The 20163-nt window shown below is 40.4% G+C and overlaps 1 protein-coding gene across 7 annotated transcripts in view; it reads left to right on the top strand.

The window, feature by feature from the left end:
- Positions 1-20163, top strand: part of KLHL14 (kelch like family member 14) — an 82363-nt gene that overhangs the window by 18872 nt on the left and 43328 nt on the right. For all 7 annotated transcript variants that reach the window (XR_005627009.1, XR_005627008.1, XR_005627007.1 and 4 more), the window contains exon 3: positions 354-475. Coding sequence is in view for 3 of the 7 variants with exons in the window: in XM_039704246.1 (XP_039560180.1) it covers positions 354-475 (122 nt within the window). In the remaining 4 variants the exon portion in view is untranslated. The remainder of the gene's footprint in view (positions 1-353; positions 476-20163) is intronic.

Below are 20163 nucleotides of genomic sequence, written 5' to 3'. Positions count from 1 at the left end.
ATGCAACTTTAATGCTTAACCTTAGTACAACTCCAGAGCATTTCATGTGTATTCAGCTGTAAAGAGTGATGATTTAAAGGGATAATATAAGAAAAAGGTCGTTCTAGAATGAACCTCTAACAAATTGCATAAAGGAAGCTTATTATTCCATGAGTAGAGAGATACGCAGCTTTTCTGATCATTTTTCTGCTTGGTTCAAGAAATTGTTGAGACATGATTGGGAAAAGAAACACAAAAAAATGAAATAGAAAACTGCAAGCAGTGAACATTCTTTTGATGGTTATGATTTTGTTGCCACTAAAAATACTCCTCAGTAATGTGGTTGTTCATCTTTCCTCTTGTTTTGGGTGAAGAATTCGTTCCAATAAGAAAATGCTGTTATTGGTTGGAGGATTGCCTCCTGGACCTGACCGGCTACCCAGCAATTTGGTTCAGTATTATGATGATGAAAAGAAGACGTGGAAAATACTGACAAGTAAGTAGTTTATTTTTGTACAGTTGTCTTGATGAATTTAAAAACATGGTTAATCAAATTAGACACTTTATTGATTTGTTTCTCTTCAGAGATTTGTTTATGTATCACAAGGGGCTTCACAATGGAGCAATAAATTGAGATTGCAGAAGATGCTAATTTTATAATAGGATAGGCCTAAATTAACATTGGCTTAAAATCATTCCAGTAAGTTTTTTTTTTTTTTAAGTAAACTTGTAAGTCTTTCAAGCTGCAACATGAACCCATGCATATTTATGTATATATGAATAAAATCTGGTTTAGGAAGAAAAAAAAAGGCAGTTTTTTCAAGACATTTTTCTCAAGAGTCAGATCCCTGGTAAGCCGTAGTACTAGAGCACACCTTTGATTCTGTTTTGCATTTTCATTTCCTTCTTCCAGCTTTATCTGTTGTCCACAATCATTAAAGAAAGGTTTCCTCTGTACTACCCTGCGTCCATTGCTGACAGAAGCATTGGTGGAATATATCAGCTACAATAAACAGTGCATGGAGGCTGCTATCACAAAATTCTTTCCCACCTTCTTTTAATAGTGGATTGGTTTTAGAGTAAGTATTTTGCCTCGAGCATCGAGATTTGGAACTTATTGTTATGTTGGTTGTGATTCCCAGTCTGACTTGGTCATGGAATCAAATCATAGCTTCCTGAGTGCAGCAGGCTGTGTGTGCATTAGTCCCCTTGTGGCTAAACTGGCTGCATTGGTCAATAAAACTAAATTTTAACTGTCAAAATTGCCCAAAGCAGTATAGATAAAATAATAAATGAGCAATTTTGATCCATAAATCAAAACCATACTTCTAAAACTGGACAACTGGTAAAACCTGGATTTCCTATTAGACCTGCTTTTTTTTTTTTTTTCCCAGTAAAATACATTTTACAGAATTTGTTTCTTCTCCCTTATCCAAAGTGCCATAGTGGCATGCATCCACATTAATATTACATGCACAGGTTAGGATGAAAAAAAATTTTAAATTGCTATGATTCAGGACTTGAAATAATGCCCTTGCAGACTGATTTTTTTCCTACGGTATATTTAGAAGCCTTTTACAAAGTGGTGCCACATAAAGACTGTTTACATATAGATGACCTGGACTAACAGTTGAGGGTGTTGTGAAAGAATGACAAAAAACATTATATGAAGTGTACATTATAAAAGGTTATAGAATCTGTGCTAGGGAATATATTATGCTTCACATTTCTCAGAATAATGAGTTACAATACCCACCTCTGTAAACTACTTTTAAGAAAATCCTGAAGATGGTAAGTCAGTGAAAAATCAATGATACTGCCTGAGGCAGAATTGTCCAGGTGTTTTTTTCATTTGCTGTGTCTAATCCAGTGGCTCAACAGAAGAGGCAGGAGGAATGGATGTCTTGCTTCAAGATCTGAACTCTACTGAATTAAAGTATAAAGCTTTTTTTTCTGAGTCTTAACTAGCTGTAGATTGTCAGATTTTGTAAGAATGAAATTTACTCAGCTCTTGGTTATTTACATTGTGTTGCAGTCTCCAAGAATGTGGGAAACTACGCAGAGGCAGGATTACCTTAATGCTCTGGTTAAATGTCCACCTCTAGTGTTGGACAAACTGTCTGTGGTGGTGTTGAGAGACGTTTCAGGATAATTTTATGTAGAGAATTCAGTCTTTTCTGTGTTACCTTTAGAAAGAAGGAAGAAAAGTTCTCTTTCCATTATGGCAGTGCAGGTAACATTCTATGCTGTGGTTAAAAATAAGGCATCTGTTACAGTCCTGGCCAGCTCGGGTTCAAGTGTTTGCTGCTCTGCACTGGAAGTCCTGAAGGTCCCAGGATCTCTCCCAGTGCTGGCTGAGACAACAGCTGCCAAATACACAGCCCTCTCTTGACATGAGTAATCCTGTTCTTGCAAGTCCTGCCAGAAAAGGGTGCCCTCTTGGCCTGGGCTAAAGTTTGAAGAACAGAGAGGAGAACGCCTGTCTTTTCACACTGAGAAAGACAAAATGTTAACAAGCAGTATTTCTTAGAAAATATTTTACTACTTACAAAATAGTAACAATAACTATTAAAGAAAAACCAAAACTGGTTGAAATAAGAGTTTCAAGTATCCCCTTTTTTTCCTAACTTAACAGAGAATGGGAGGTAAGTCCATGTAGATCTTCCTGTCCTTTCTCTGAAACATTGAAGAACTACAGCATAGAAGTGCAGAGACTTGAAAAACTGTGACTGAAAAGTCTTAGGCAAGACAAAAAACTGTACAAGCTTAAAACATACTGGTTGTTCAGTGTAGCTGTGATGTGGTATCAACATACTGTGACATTTGGGGGCGTGTAAATTTAAGAACATAGTTCTGTATTTATCATGGGGGATTTTTTGCAATTTAGGAAGGAGTTTTATTTCTCTACCTTTTTACCTCTTGTAGCTGTGATGTGGTATCAACATACTGTGACATTTGGGGGCGTGTAAATTTAAGGACATAGTTCTGTCTTTATTTATCATGGGGGATTTTTTGCAATTTAGGAAGGAGTTTTATTTCTCTACCTTTTTACCTCTCTCTCAATCCACTGTTGCTTTATCAGAGATATACAATCAGCAGCAAAGTCAGAAGATTTTTTTCTGTTTTGTTTTTTTTTTTTTCTTATTTAGATAGTACTTTCAGTCCCAACATTGCAGTTCATTCTCAACTTGTCAGTGCAAATGATGGGTTTGCTCCTTAGTGAATAGGGAGAGAGCAAAAGCTATGTCCTGCTCATGAGGCTCTGTGATGGGAAGAATTTCAGTTCCTGTAGTCTGGTATTTCAAGATGTTCCATTTTATTATCGCCTTAGGTGTATTTGATTTTCTTCTGTTACAAAGTTTTTTCTTTAACCTTCTGGCTGCCAATAGGCTCCCCCACACACCAACAAAATGCCACATTTTGCACTTAGAGGCTTACTGATCCAGTGTAAGTGTGCACAGAAAGTCCCCCTCCCTTCCTCCAAACCCATTTACATTCCTCATTTTCTGCTCTCAGTGCCAGTGGCATTTGGGGGTAGGGATGGTGGGAAAGGAGCAAACACTGAATCCTGGGTGCAGTGGTGGGGTCATTGAGGAGGAGGTGGATGAGAGGAGCCTGAATCTCCTCCTGTCACTTTCCACTGACAGGAGTCCAGCAGTTACTGTCAGGGCTTGCAGACCCATTTGAGAGGGAGCTGCTTGCCTGTTTCCTTTTGCCTCCTCAGCACGGAGAGTGGCTCACTTCTCAGCACTCAGTTGCTCAGGACTCTGTGTCCTGCCTTGTGTGATGCATAAGGAACAGGAGAAGATCAGCCACCAGGAACTACTGACTCCATGGCACTGCAGCTGGAGCTGTGAGGATGGGTGCAGGTGGAACAGCACGAGCTATCGAGTATGACAGCTCAGCAGAGGAGCAATCTCATTTTGTTCCCTAGACAAGACTAGATCTATTGGCAGGGGATCCTGCCCACCTCTCTCTGCCTGGATAGCCAAAGCACCAAATGCATCAGTACTAATGGGAGTAATTCGAAAGGTATCAGGAAAACAACTTGCCTTGTTCATAGACCCAGGAGAGGAGGGGAAGCAGGCACCCATTTCCAATTTTTTAATGTCATCATCTATAGGCAAGAATGCTATGGCTCAGGGAATCGGTAGATTTTTCACAGTCTAGTATTACTGTGTATTTTTCCTATCTGGTATTTCTCAGAGAGTTATTGTTTATATGTTGACAACATAGAGGCAGAATAAAGAGGAAGAAAAAAAAGGAGTAAGTCAGTGGCATTCTACAAGCATTTTTTACCACCTAATTTTGCTTTATATGGGCACAATCCTAATCTGAGATTATAAATAATATTATGCACATCATAATGTGCATGTTGGTGTTTAATTTGAAGCACTTATTGCACAGTTGTGCCTGAGAAAAGTTGAGGCTTTTGTAGACTTTATGGCAAAGTACAGCAAATATCTTCACTGCATGGTTTCTTTTCAGGCTTGCCTAGCTCTGTACAAACACAGTTCACTTTTTAGCTGGGTACTACATAGGTCACGTAGCAGCAACAGGCTACCATTGCCCAGTGACAGAAATGGAGCAGCTGATGGGGGTGTGACAGTCCTCAGTAACAGCAAAAGCTCTGCTCTGTTAGTGGATTTTCATTATTCCATGATATTTTGTAGTTTTCATAACTACTTACTGGATGTGTGGCTTTGGGGGAGGTCTCTGTGTCACCACCTCATACTTCACTGCTCAGAACCAGCCACTGCTGCTTGGGTTTTAATTACCAGTTATGGTCCTGCCAGGAGTCTAATTGTGTTTAATTCTAGAACTCCTTTGGTTGTTTGTTTTAACTGCAACATTTAAGATTAATTAAACTTTAAGGAAGTGAAACAATGTTTTGTTTGTTAGAATTATTCTATAATAATTGCAAAATCCAGAGTCTATAAAGATTTTTTTGTGTTCACAATTGCATAGCTTTCCCAAAAACCCTACTGCTAAGGCAATGATGTATTACTTTCACTTTCATTATATGTTTTTAATCAGAGCGTGACTTCACACTAGACAAAGCGATGCTTTATGCATGGTCTCCCTTGTTTTTTGCTAAAATCTTTTGACATGATTAATTTTACTTTAATGCTTTTGTCTTGTTCTAATGGTAAGGATGATGGGTATAAACCAGGGCAAAAAAATACATGCTTTTCTGTCATAATGCTTCTAAGCATTTAAAAATATATTAAATGAAAGAAAAAAGTATCACAAGAGAATGATCTAACTGGAATTAAATTTCTTGCTATGTGAACAGAGAATGCAAGAAATAAATAAAAATGATGCAGTCATTGTTTTAGGTGAGGTTCTTTTGTGTTTTTTCTATAGCAATTTATCCATCTGTCTGATTGGAAGTGATGACTAGAAGAGAAATTGGGTCTTATAGGTTTCTAGATATACAACGATTCCTTGCTTCAATCTAAAATTCCTTTTTCTCTGAAGCACAAAAGGTAAAATGTTGGAAGCATTACTGAATTCTTACATGGCATGTTCCATCCATGTAAAGCTGCAGATGCAGCAGATACTGTTATCGTATCAATACTTTGTTTTTCAATAAGATGTTAATTGTAAAATTGCTTAACCTCCCTAGTTCACCACATCATGTGGGTGAATCAAGGAGAGAATTCAGTGAACTTCACAATAATGCCAAAAATATGTATGGGCCATAAGGCATTTATGCTTAGGGATTGCACTAGATTTGGATTTTAATCCAGCATAAAAGCCAACATCATTGTCCAATGAGAACTGTCTCATATTTTTTTGGGAAAGACAGGGAAATGTCCAGAAAGTTGACAGACTGGAGAGTTTTGTCAGGATGACGAGCATCTCTTTTCAGGTTTCTTCTTCTCCTAGTTATCCCTTAGTCTTTTTTCCTGTTTGTCTTGGCCTTCCTGCCCTTTGCTAGGTGTGTTTAAGTCAGCTGTGTTTGGTTCGTGTGTAAAGACAAACAATGAAGCAGGCACCTTGATTTCCTTCCCAATTTCTCTGCTTCCTGCCAGCAGCAATCACATAATGTTGAAGAGTTGTCATCTTCATCTGATTCCCTGACCATAATGAGCAGTCAGAAACCTTTCCATCCTTGATGGTCTGAAAAAGGCATTCCATCTTTTCCTTCCTTCCCCAGGCTGGCTGTGCTTTCATTTCTACATGAAGCAGTCCCCTGCAGGTAGTCTGGTCTGAATACAGCATATGTTATTCTGTCATTTTGACTTTTTAAATTTCCCTTGAATGTGTTCTGTGACAATGCAGCAGTCCTCCATCTTCAGTAACAATGTTTTTGCATGTTAGCCAGCATTTAGGCATACTGATGGTTCTCAAAACCATTCGAACATCATTATTTATGTACTTTATCCAAAGGGAAGTCAAGTGAAAGGAAGGTAGAATGGTTTTCTTCAAAGTCAGCAATAGAGAACCCAGGTCACTCCACTCCCCTGCCTGCATTGTTTCTGCTGGAATAGGTCATATTTCTTTCTCCCATGTTTTCTTTGGCAGTTCTCTGGTGCTCAGTTGTATCATCTTTGCCTATACTGAATGATACCTTGTCTTTCCTGAGGAAATTAATAACAAAACTCATGTTCCTCTTTTTCTGAAATGTCTTTGGAGTCTCTGAGAACTTCTCAATCCTTCATGTGTTGGAGTATTTTATCCAGTTTTCTATTTTCCAGGTTGGCTACTTATAAGACAAACAGTATGATTATAGCTCACTTATAAGCTTATACTTATAAGACAAACAGTATGATTATAGCTTGAAGAAACTTTCAAAGGTTTAAGTGTCAGCTTGAGTACTACTAGATGCCTAGAACATATTGTACCTTTGGAAATGTGGTGTCTTTCAAGTAAATACATTCAGTCACTGTAAAGCTTTTACTTTTTTTGAAGAATGATATTAGAAACAAAGGTTTTCTCCTCCAATTTACCCCTAAACAGTTGGTAACTGAATAAAAGAGGTCATGTTTGCAAAAAATGTATGAAATCAGATGGACAGGTTGTCTTGATAAATGCTTGTTCTAATTTCTTCCTCCTCTCCTTTTTTTTTTTTTTTTTGTAGTTGTGAGAACAGTGCACACTTATGTTAGTCAAAAAATGTGTCTTGATGAGCACTTCTTGGCAGCCCTGATAAATTTCATCTCTCTTACTCCATTTATCCAGCAGTTGGGGATGCTGCAGCTTCTGCTTCAGTGCTGTGTCAAGGATGGTTTCAGCACTGCATTGAAAAGCTTGAGCAAGCATTAGCATATTGCTAAGCCAGTAGTCTTTATATTACCCACTAGACAGGTTTAATAAATGTGGTAGATGTATGTAGAAGTTGTACATGTACACATATGCACATGCTTCTATGCATCTTCCTTAAAGAAACACATGCATTGCACTGAAAGCTAATTTTAAAACATAAATTCCATCTATATTTTTCATCCTTAGGCCCTTTTAAAATGTTCAGAAGCAGGAAAATACAGTCACAAAGGAAGAAAGATTCACACACAGAAAACTTGGCTATTTGGTATGACTATCCAATTTTAATCCTCGATTTAGGAGATTAATTCAAGGTGGTCATACACACTGCCAATAAACCACATGTTTTACACCTACAGGGAAGTAAGAATATAGAAGTGAGAAACAGAAATACAGTGGAGAGTATTTTTCTACATGTGACACAGCAGAAGTTAACCACAACTCCCATTCTGAGGATGATGCGTGGGAGTTCAACTGTGCAAGTGCCATTAATGGCGCACGCCTGCGTGTCTAAGAGCAAGACAGGAGTCTGAGAATGAGTAAAACATAGCGGGTGAAAACATAGCAGGTTCTCACAATGATTGCTTTATTTATGTGTTAAATATTATTTTCTTCTGCACTGCCATTTGAGATAACTTCCAAGAAATGTCAGCCCTCTTTGAGCATCATATTTTTGGTTTTGATTACAATGTTTTCAGCTTCTCCATTTACGTGAGTGTTACCTGATTGTTTCTTCTACTCCCTGTGCCTTACTTGTAAATGTGGTGTGTTGTAAATTCTGGATAGCTTTCTATTCCTGTGTTCCCAGTGCCTACACATCTTGCCCTGGTGTATCTTTGAAAGAACTCTTTTCACTGCATTCAGTCTGTTTGTTCTAAACCTCTCAACAGTCTTTCAGCTTCTCTTGGCTACTCTGTGTCTTTTGTTATGAACTTGTGAATGCCCACCTGTGTTGAAAACAGGCTGTTCATTTCCTCTTGCCTATACAAATATGTCTGAAGCTACCTACTCATCTTCATCCTCAAAAATGCCATTGGCAAACAGTTATTTCCAGGGAGAGTCCATAAGTGTTACCTGAATGTCCTGTTCCCTTGCCTGTGCTCAGCCAGGACCCTTTATTGTTGAAAACCTGAGTGGGGTGAGAGAATAGGGCACAACCCCCTTCCAAAACCCTGAGGAGAGCCCCTTCCTCAGGCAGGGCACTGAGGCAGTGGAGAGCTGAGTGAGAAGGCAGCAGGTGTAAGACAGATGAGTTACCCCATGATCAGTGCTGTTTTCACAGCAGATGCTGATGTCAGGCTGCTGTGGGGACATCTTACAAAGGTGCTGGCTCCTGGAGATGCCACTCCTTGCTACATCCTTGCAAGGGCATCAGAACCTTTGACTCAAAGCCTTCATTCTGGATCACAAAGCTTGCATTTTTTCAACTAATCTTTCAATTTGAGTTACATATCTTTACAGATGGCTTGAAGATGACAGTTCCATTTTGCAGCAACTTCCACTGTTTAGTTCCAAGGCAAATGAAAAAAATATATTAAATGTTTTAGCAAAACCATAGTCACATAAGAACATCCCTTCTCAACATCTTTTATGGAAGAGGGTTGCAGTTAGAGTAAAATTTTTTAGCTTGTGAATTCTTCGTGTATGTCCCAAGGGGGTATTTCACAGGTCCACCAAAGAAAGTTTTGTCAAGCTTTGCAAGGCTAACTGCAAACCAGAAACTGCCTAGCTACAAATGGCAAGTTGCTATGACTTCACCAGGTGACCAACAGAATGTAGATAGGTGGGCTTAATGCCACCCTAGAGGCTCTGCAACATTTTGAGTCATCTCAGCCTATGGGCATTCTCTGTCTGCTATGTACACACATCTGGTCCAGTAGGAACTGGGAGCTGCCTTGTCCTGTCTTCTGTCCAAAGCAAGTGTCCCACCTGGCTAGATACAGATTTCAATAAAGTCACACCATTTCTACATTGCCAAAATGTTCTCACCAGAACTGTTTGTGTAGGTCCCTCAATACTATATGGCCACTGTCTCTAAAAAAATCAACCATCTGGAATAACTTTTAACACAAAATTATATGTTACTGTCCTCCTTGCAAACATTGCTTTCTCAGTTTTAGTTAATTCCAGGTAACATTTGTGTGTTTATTTTTACCTACTTGCTCTGGGATTTATGTAGCATTAGTGGGAGCTCGGTACGTATGGAGATGAAAATGAACTCAGGTGTGTTTCTAGATTCTTACTTTGGAAAGCATTCCCTTTTCCAGTGGCTAATGTGGCATTTATGTAAAATGGGTTGAAAACAGGATGGCAGAACTCTTTTAGCTGGGTAAAATGTAACAATAAAAAACTCTCATTGAAATCCTCCAATTTCTTTGAGAGATTGATATATTTTATGAATTTTCTCCTCTCAAATGTTATTAAAAGGCAGTTTCCTTCTCAGAAGTGTTTCATACATAATTATTTGCAATACAGATTTTTGAAGCCTGCCTTAGCTTTCTCCATTTTTCTAAGTGCTTTAGTGGTAAGAAGTGAACATTTTGCATCCTTGACTTTATTTGCTGTTGTATGTTCTTGCTGTGTTGTAGAGGCTCATTGTTCATAGGAAGTCATTCTCTTTTTCAATTTTCCTCTATTTCCTCACAGCTTAAGTTCCTTTCTCCCTTCCCTTCCCATCCCTTTCCCCTTTCCTACTGCCCCCCCTACTCCCCTACCTTCCCCCTGTTTGAGACAGAAATAAAATTTATTACATACTTGAGACGGGTTTTCCTGAGCTTTTTGTCTCATACCAGGTGTTGTATGAGCTACTGCTTTGATTTAACTGAATGCTGGAGTATCTGCAGGAACAGACTAATATGTCTTTACAGGGATGGGTTTTGGTATGTTGTTTTGTCATATTTATATATTGTGATTCTGCTCCCAAATGGGGATTGTGCTACTATACAGGGTATGCAACTGCAGAATGACTGTTCACACCGAGAAAAAAAGTGTTAACAAATTGAATAGTAATGAATTAACCTGCAGAAAAAGCATTTTGCCCTAGTACACAGAAACCCTGCATAACTAGAGCATATAATTTTAAATGAAGCAGGCTCTAGGAATGCCTCAATGGATGTGATGTCGACAGTAGCTCATAATTCATGGATATGAATTATGGCTGAATATCAGGAAAAAACTTCCTGACATTGAGATCTATTAGGTTGTGGAATAATCTCCCATGGGAAATGGTGGAAGTCCCATTGCTTACAATCAGACTGAGCGCTGGGAAAGGGACAAATCCTGGCCTGGCCTCAATCTTTTAGGGCAAATTAATTAATTGCTTTAACATATGCCTTCCCATCAGTCTAGAAAAGTGGTCTCTTCTAGTATTTGCCAGGCAGGAGCAACAAAGGCAGCTGTAGTATCAGCTGTCCTTCCTTGCCCACAGCTGTGCTGCCTCTGCTTGTGAATAGATCACCCCAGGCTGAAAAAAAACGGGTGCCTTTGAGCCCCTCCAGAGCTGTTCTGGAGAATAACTCTGATGGCTTCTTGGGGGCTGAATGTGAAATAAACTAGGCTGTGTTTTTGGCATGGAATGGTGGCTGGTTTCCTGCTGCAGTGCCCTGGACTAACCTGCATGTGAGGGCTTTGGTGGGTGAGCAAGCCCAGCACCCCGGCTGTTTGGCATGACAGATCCCACTCAGGATCCTTAAGGCCACAAAAAGGAATAGGAATCTTTTCCACAGTGCAAACATCTGTTTTCCATGAGGTGGGTAAGCTACCCAAGCGTTCCCTGGGCTCAGCAAACACTCAGAGCGGCCAGTGGCTGATGCGAGCCTGTCGTTTGCAGCAACAAATTATCTGTGACTGAATCATCTTAAAAATTCCCATTTTATTACAAGTAGATAATGTATTTAATGCACACGATTTAGCTTTAATTTGGAGGGGGGGAAGTCTTCAACTCTTGAGATGGCTGTGACTAAAACTATTAAATGAAGCTTGTTTCCTTGTGAGCAGAAACTGCAAGTAAATGTAAGTGATGGTTCTGCAGTGATGACATTAACGAGTATGAGTAGGCCAATGCTTTGAGTTCTGACTATTTAAAAAAAAAAATATACACACACACACACACACACACATATATATATATATATATATATTAAAAGGTTTGACTCCCAAACTTACTAGAAGATGGTAAATGTTCCTCCTAGGCTAAGCAGCAAAGGAAAAATTGAGAGAGAAATGTGCTTGCATCACTTTGAGGTGGGGAGGCTTGGCAAATTATGTTGTTAGAAATCATTAAAATATATTTAAATAGAATTACCGTGATGAGTGATGTATGAGCCATGTTTATTCTCTTCTCCTCTTCCCCCCCCCACAAGTTTTACATGCAGAATAACAAAGTGTGTGGCTCCAATCTGTACTCAACAGCAGCTGCTTTCTTGCTGGTCAAGAATTGCACCTCCTGTATGTGCACAGCCTTCGCCAACATACACACCAAATGTAAAAGATACTTTTCTGATTGAAGTGACATGAGAGGAATGTCAAAGAGCTGCAGGATCAGAAAAAAAGAACCACATTTGGTTTTTTTCTTGATTATAGACTAACAAAAAATAAGTCCAATTAAAAAGAAGTCTTCTGCCCTCATGCATATGAAAGGCATTGTGCAGGCATAACTAAGGGAGAATTTGACTCCCAAATTAACTCATTTGCTGCATGCAAAACTGAAAGAAAATCCTTATGTCCAGTTTATAAGTGTATATAATGAAAAAAACTGTAACAGCAGAAAAATGTATTCATATTATATCTCTAATTCAGCAAAGTATTAATCACAGTGATGTTCAGCAGCCTGTTTAAATACATGCTTAAGTACTTTACTAAGTACTGCCTGTAAACAGCTCTATATGATGGTGCATTAACATAGGACAGAGTTTATCTATAGACTCTCTCCAGAGGACTGCAATTATTTTAAGTGCCGTGGCAGCCAGTAGCAGAGAGCTGGATGATCTGTGGTGTCCAAATCCCAGCCTCCTGGCTAGGCCCCATGCAGCCCTTGTCTCCCAGCTGCATTACCACTAATGTCCACACCAGCTCGTTTAAACTTTGTTTTATTCAGCAGAATCACCACTACTGGAATCAGCTGGACATTTACTGGCTCCCATTAACTTCAGCTCCAGGAAAGGGAGACATGTTCAGGGCAGAGATGTCCTGTGTAAGGGTTTATACAATACTCATGCCTCTGGCTTAAGTCCTGTTAATGTGCAGGATGTTTTAGGGGTTTTCTGCACCAGGACATATTTCACCCAGCAAGATTGGAGCCACTGTCCTCTTTTTTTGTCAGCTCCCATGCTGTCTCTAGTACTGTTCCAAGAAATGATCACTTCAGCACTCAGAAATTTGATTTTTCTTAACTGCAAAGATTTACAACGTCAATAAAGCCCTGACATAGCATCCGTTTTCCTGAAGCCATGATTTGGCTTCACTCCAGCAGCTTTATTTTAGCAGCCTGGCTTTTCCTCAGAGAGGCAAGGCTGCCATGGAAAGGTGTTCCCCCCTAGGTAAAGCATTGGTGCCCACCTGAAGTAGTTGCAATCACTTCAGGGCTTTCATTTCAAACTTTCAATATTGGAAAACAATTCATTGTTGTTGGAGAAAATAATGGAGGGAAAAGTGTTCTGGCTTCACATGGCACAAAGCAGTGCTGTTCAGTGGGAATGAAGCTACACCTTGACACCTTGTTTTTTTACCTCTTCTTCTGAAGTCCCTAATTATCTTTTGCAGTATGCAAAAAATGTTCTTGAGGGATCTGTGTTTTCCCTGAGGTTCAGAGGTTTTGCAGGGTGAGGCTTCAGTGGCTGCTGGAGTGGCCTAGGGATGCAAAGCCAAGGATGGGAATCCTCTTCACAAAAGCAAGGCTGTAAAAATAGCACCAAAGTAGGGAATGAATGATTACACACCAGTTTTGGGTGTCAGGAGCCCTACAGAGGGTGCAGCTGGGGCTGAGGAGTGACTGGTTTTGGTTGGTTGTGTTGGACAATGAGGGCAGACACCAGAGCTGCTCATGAGTCCAAGCTGGAATCCTTTTTGGGTGGCCTCCAGAGGCTGGTGCAAAAATGTCAGGTAAGTGTAGCAGGAAAAAAAAAAAAAAAAAAAAAAAAAAACACACACACAAGAAAAGGAGAGTCTGGGCTATTAGAGGTAAGCAAAGAGAATGGTGTGGACCAAATTCATATCACTCTGTAAAAACTATGGGTGAAATGTATTAAGAATTTAATGTTTGTTCTACTTATAAATGATTTGTGGTTATCCAGTAGAGCAACCCACAGACAGATACTAAAAACTGGGAAGAAATATTCAATTTACCCATTTTTGTTCATTTATATATGCCTTTTTAATGCATTTTTTTCCTGCCACTGGTGGATACAGTACCTGCTGGACTCAAGCCCTTGATCTGGTCCATCTGGGACCTTTAAAACAAAGGAGAACTCAAGAGCACACCAGTTGGGGCTAGGTCAGTAACACGAGGTTAGTTCAGTTATCACTACACCACACCATAACAATTTTGGTAGTTCAGAGTAGAACTCACAGTTCTACTCTGGGACTGTCCCCTCAGAGCACAACAATAATGCTGCCCTTTGTCATGGGCCCAAATAAAGCGTAACTGAGTAGCTAATTCTGATTACTTCAGGGAACTTGCTGCAGAGTTACATTAGCTGTGTTGCCAACAACTTTATCTCTGATCTTGCACATTTACTATATTAAGACAAAGCTGTGTGATTCAACTGATTGTTTTCAAATGGGAGGTTTTGATCTTATGGTTGAAAATTAAAAGACAATTGAAAGCAAATTGAGGAAAGTAAATTGAAGGGACATCAAGCATATGTAGTGTCTTGGATATAGTGGTGTGGCTTGTAATTTTTGAAAATGTTTTGGGTTATCAGCACTTGTACTGTAGAGTAGAGAACAAATAACTAAGCCTTTGTGGTAATATGATTTGAAGGCAAAATTTTTGTAAACTTGCTTAGTATTCATTTTTATCAAAACTATGTTTATGCACCCTGGTGCTGCAATAGGAATGAATTTATTTGTGAAGATCCAGTGAAATGGATCTCAGCAAGTGTCCCAAACAGGATTTTGCAGTTGTTCAGATGTTCCACATATTGCAGAACACCAAGAAATACTTTATATACGAAAACAAAATAAATCAGAGGAGTTACCATTTGAAGCTTACATACAGCTGATCATGTGGAGCTGTCTTCGCAGACTTAATAGCTAAGGTTTGACTCGAAGGACTCTACAGAATTTTAACAAAGTTATTCCTGCAATAAATATTCCTTACTGCTTCTTGGGATATGTACAGTCAGTGCAAAATTTCAGAGTTTTAGTACTGTATAAACAGGGTTGCTGCTTTCACCAGCTCGTTTTGCAGGTGGTTGTTATTCTTGTCACCTGTGAAAGTTTATTGAGTCTGGAATTTTTGTAATTCTGTTGTGGCCAAAGGATTGCAAGAGATCCAGCCGATCTGCTTTTCCCCGAGGTAGCATCCAGTAGTTGAGCCACAATGCCTGCTAGTGCTGTGTTCCTAAGTGGTTACAAATGTAAGGTAAAATGTGCTAAATTAAACAATGTAATCAGTGTTTAAGGTAGTTTAAGCTAGTGGCTTCTTCTAATTGTAAAAGGCTAGGAGCAATTACCACAGCCCAGCTGATAAGTGGTGACTTCCTCAAGCACAGTGCTACACCAAAGCAATAGTGTTGATCATCTGTTCGTGCTCTGTAGTATGAACCAAAAGTGTTTGTATCAGTGGTAACCTAATTTGTGTAAAAACACATTTATTTTAGCCAGATGTGGATCAGCAGTCTCCATATTAATATATATGATCAAATGCTCTGCACTTGGGATTATATTCTGTCTATTAATTTATATAAAGACTGCAAACTCCTTAGGCAGGATCGGTCTGCGTTAATTTCCAGGAGTGATGCACTGCATATTTTATTAGCAATTTTGCAATGAATTAAAAAAACAACAGCTCAAATGCACTTTCTTATTTTATTTCCTTTGTGTTTCTTTTTCTGCCACATTTTTTACATCTGGTTCTCTTTGTGAAAGTCCAAATTCATCGGGAATGAAAGTTAAATTGAGTTTTCACCTTCAGGGTATGTGACAGGACACACTGTTGGGCAGGCACATATCTGTCTGCCCGTGCTCCTCGCCCAGCTCACAACTCAAGTGCAATCCTGCCAAATCCAAGTGCTGCACTGCCACTTGGTTATACCCCTGCATGTGGCTCTTTCAAGGTGGTTTTTGAGACACTTGCAGGGAAATCTGCACAGTATTGTGTGTGACAGACTGCAAAATTCAAGTTGTTCCATTGCTGAGGTAAAGAGGAGAACGGAGTACCCCTGCCTGTACTGCTGCCCTGTGTTGGGAACATCCCCAGGCAGTCTTCCTCTGCTGAGCAGGAGGACTTTCCCCATTCATACCATACAAGGAAAAGAAAAGACTGACTTTAAAATCATCCTAGCTTTTTGCTCTCCTTCTCTTGGCCATGGAGAAGGAGTCTGCAGGAGCTTGCAAGGTCAGGCCAGGTCATGAGAGGGTACTGTGCACAGGATCTTGGCTGTTGGTATTTTTGTGGGAAGCTGGAAGAAGCTGGATGTTGGGAAGGAGTGTTTGGTTGTATTTTATATACAGGTTTAAATAAGTATTGTTATTGGGGTGGATGGTGCCTCCAGAAGGACAATTCTTCTTGTAAGCTGTTGGGGAAGAGTGAGAGAAGGCATAATTCAGCAGTGGTGGAAATGCAGGTAAATACAAGTCCCTTCACTCCTTTCTGGATGGACTAGATATGTTTCAGCTTCATCATGCCTTCTCCAGAAGATCATTCTTTGGGAAGATGAGAAGAGAGCTGTAATCTGGCCACCATTATGCAGTTCAGTTGGGGACTAACTGAGCAAAGAACTGTTGGAAAGGACAGGCTCTTTTAGAATAGATTTTTTTTTTCCCTTTAATTCTCTAGTTATCATTTTTTTTTTGTGTCATAGTTTCCTCACCATCATTCTTTGGGAAGATGAGAAGAGAGCTGTAATCTGGCCACCATTATGCAGTTCAGTTGGGGACTAACTGAGCAAAGAACTGTCTTCCCATTGGAAAGGACTGACTCTTTTAGAAAGGAATTTTTTTCCCTTTAATTCTCTAGTTATCTTTTTTTTTGTGTTATAGTTTCCTCACGTCCCCTTTCCTCTTCCTTACCCCTGTAATGAGGAAGCACGCTCTTTGCTAAAAGCGAGCGTGTTGTTTTTACCCAGCTTCCAGATCATTATTAAAAGAGAGAGGGAGAGAGATTTGGCGGTGTATTGGTGGGGACGGGAACTGTGCCTGCTGCGTTTCACCGGGACTGGCGCGTGGAGCAGAAAAGCAGATGAGTGTGGATTGCCAGGGAAAATCGCTGACTGATCCTTGCGCAGTCTGGGTTCGAAGAGCTGAGACAAGACGAGGCGAAGCAGGTATGACTGCTGCCCGTGCCAAAGCCTGAGCGCCTGCCATGCCCATTGCAGGCGGCGGGGGCTCCGCATCCGCCAGGATCGATGCGCCGAGCATTCCCGGGGGTTTGTGTACTCCGTTTGATTTCTTCCCTTTCACGCCGAACACGAGGAACAAGCAGAAGTTAACTGCTTGGGAGGAAGCTGGCTGTGCCCTTTTTTGTGCTGCGTTTCACCTCTTTTGTTTTTTGGTTGGCTGCAAAACCCGAAGCCAAAAGATGACTGAAACGCCTCTCCCCGGGGAGGGGGAGCCGGGCACGCCGCACCCCATCTAGTGGCTTCGGCTCGCACTGCCGGCGGCAGGGAAATGCGGCAGCAGCCGGAGGAGGAGGAGGAGGAGGAAGAGGAAGAGGGCTCCTGCAACTCCGGCCATGGCCTTCCTAGACTCCGCGACACCTACGTGGGTGGTGCGGAGATGCTGAAGCAGCAGGAAGGTGTTAGCTGTCTGTCAGAACTGGGGTGAACCACAATCGAGGGGCTCGCACCCAGCTTGGAAAGAGTGTTAGACGGCGATACTAAGCCCTCTGGAGTTAAGAAATGTGAGAATTAAGCTGCCTCTGCAACCTTAATTCGGCCTCTGTTTGCATAAGCACCGAGATAAAATCTCCAATGATATCACACACTATTCTTTGTCACACATCAGTGCACAGAAGGGACTGTGCTGAATTTCTGCTCAGAGCGTTTCTCCTCTGGTGTTCAGCAAGTAGATCCTGTCTGTCACATGCTTCTGAAATACTCTTCAGAAGATGGAATTTTTTCACAAGGTTTTCTTCACAGACTTCACAACAGCAGAGGCAAACTGCTTCATGGGCATTCATTGTGGTATTTTTGTACCATCCTCTTTGCGAGGAGCGTGGTCTATCATTGTTCCCATTTTGCATATCAGGAACAGATGTGCAATGTGATTAAAGTAAAAGGTATCCTTTATTTTGGGGTGCCTATTTCAAGACCCCTCAGACCATGCTTTCCAGATGGCCTCTCCCACCTACTTCTGTTACAGCAGTGAGCACAGAGCGCTACTGCCTATCAGGCACAGGCGTCAAATCAGGCTCTGAAAATGAAGCACAGCTAATCAGTGTTCTCAGAACAGGAGAAATGAGTAGCTGTAGAAAACAAACAGCTTAAACTAAAATGAAAATATACTTTCTTCTTTCAGAACCATTTTTTCTGCTAGGTTCCTGCTTTGAAAGGACTCACTGGGGGGTTCTGGATTGCCTGGGTGTAAGAGGGACAGGGCCACAGCAACCCTGGGTTAAACCCATTTCAATGGCTTGGTATTATGTGCTGAGGTTGTAGTTTCACAACCATTACAAGCTGATCCAAACTCGTGCTGCTGTTAATACATCAGTCTTTCCCTTCTTCTCATGGCCTCGCACTCCTGCTCACTCCAATTTGTGTGGCCTGTCAGGAAAGCCTAGTGGGGAACAGATCAGGGTTAAATGCAATGCACCTTAAAAAAATAATGTGTTTTCTTGATTGTTTATTTCTTGGCCTCATGTGTGCAATGGCCATCAGAAAGAATGATGGATCCTGAGACAAGAAGGGGCTGAAGTGTTTTTTTGTGGTGGCAGTTTCCACAGACCTCTGGTGTGCATGGAACTGGACGTTCAGGAAGGTTCTCCTGGGTACCAGGGACTATAAACGTGACTGGGTTCCACCCAGATGTACTGACAGCAGAGGAATGTGACGACTGCAGGACTTAGAGTTCTGGATCAGTATGTGCTGCTGTGTTTGCAGATTTTGCTGTCTCTTCTTTCAGACACAGTACTTTTGCTGTGTCCCCTCTGACCTGTCCTGATCTATCCCTGCCCTTTTCAGTTTCATTCCTTCTTCAGTTCAGTCTCCAGCAGAACCTGGTCCAAGCTGTGTTTACTAGTACAGCAAGTCCCAGTTTTGTTCATGCAGACTCTGTGTCTCAGTCCTCACTTTCCTTCACCTAACTAACTGAAAATTATATCCTCCTGAACAATTCTCTTTGCAAAATAAATGTCTTCAACAAAAGATGCAAGCTGTTTGAGGATACTTAAATATATTATTATATTATAAAATACACAGTTAAGTATATTTTGAGCCCTTGGGACTGATTGCAACAGCTTTACTTTAGTCTACTGTCTGTGTTGAATCTGGCAGTGCCAGCATGGCCAGTGATTTGAATTAACATGACCTTTCATCCTGTTTGTCAGTAGCCCACGACCATGCACTAGTGTGTGTATTTGTGAATTATTTGTGATTCCATGTGAACATGGTTCAGCCCATGAATTTTGACGCCTCTTGATTTAAATAGCAGCCACTTGTCCTATGATACTCAGATTGATATTCAGTTTCGAGAAAGGCAGTTTTTGGTCTGTTTCCTGACTGGATGCTTTCTAAATCTACAAAAACACAGGGGTATGAGTACTTATACGGAGTGAATTTTTGGGATTATTATGAGTAGGCATCACAACACATTTTTCACAACTGTTTTTTTATGAAAATATTAAATAGTACTGTTTTCATACAAAGCAGAAGAAGATTAATGTAAATTTAATCCACATCTATTAATAGATTTTTTTTCAGCCATACATTCTTATTTTGTGTTCTGTGTATAGATTTACAAAGTAAATCTGTACAAATTTTGTGTAAGTGTGTGGTTTTGCTGCCTAGCTCATTTTGTGCCCTGAATTTGAAAATTTTCTGTGGGTCTGTCTCTCCCTTCTTTAGAAGCTCAGCTGTGGAGAGAGGTGTAGGAGAGAAACATTTTTGCCTTGTTTCTGTTGGAGAAACCAGTCTTTGGTGTTACCTGCTTTATGTGGTTCAATTCCTGTGCTTCCTTTTGTATTTGTATTTGTCTAGCTACTGATGGACAAATGTGGACACTCCTGCTTCTGCATGCTGGGCATGCTGGAAGTTAGGCATGTTGGAGTTCCAGGCTTTTCTTCAGATACCCATATGAGGTATATAACTTCTGGGAAAGGAAGATTTTTTCCAGGTGATAGACATTAGACAGATCCTTCCACTATCTTCTGCTTTAGGTCTAGTGCTTTAGGTGTAGGCTGGACTTTCTGGTAAACAAAACCTTTCATTTGCAAATATTGAAGTATTTAAAATGAAAACTTGAAAAATCTGTAGCAGTGAATTTTAGCAGTGAATTCCATTTCATCTGTTATGAATGAACTTAGGTGTATCAAAACTGCTTTTTTAATACGGTGAAATATGGGTATATCCTTTCTCCAAATGAGTTTTCCAAATGAATATCACATTTCCAATGGAAAATCACATTTTTATTTCCCTGGAATGATTTCGAGAGTTAGTGGGAAGAAATAAAACCCTAAATAACCCTAAAATAGTATGTCAGTCAAGAGCTGAGAGCAGAGTAGGAAGTAGTGAGACTGAGAGAGAAGATTGTGGAAGACTT

This window comes from Passer montanus, unplaced genomic scaffold (assembly GCF_014805655.1).
Source record: "Passer montanus isolate IOZ18808 unplaced genomic scaffold, ASM1480565v1 scaffold170, whole genome shotgun sequence".
NCBI classification, from domain to species: Eukaryota; Metazoa; Chordata; class Aves; order Passeriformes; family Passeridae; genus Passer; species Passer montanus.
Note: the sequence above shows the minus strand (reverse complement) of the source record. Positions and strands in the feature narration are given on the sequence as shown.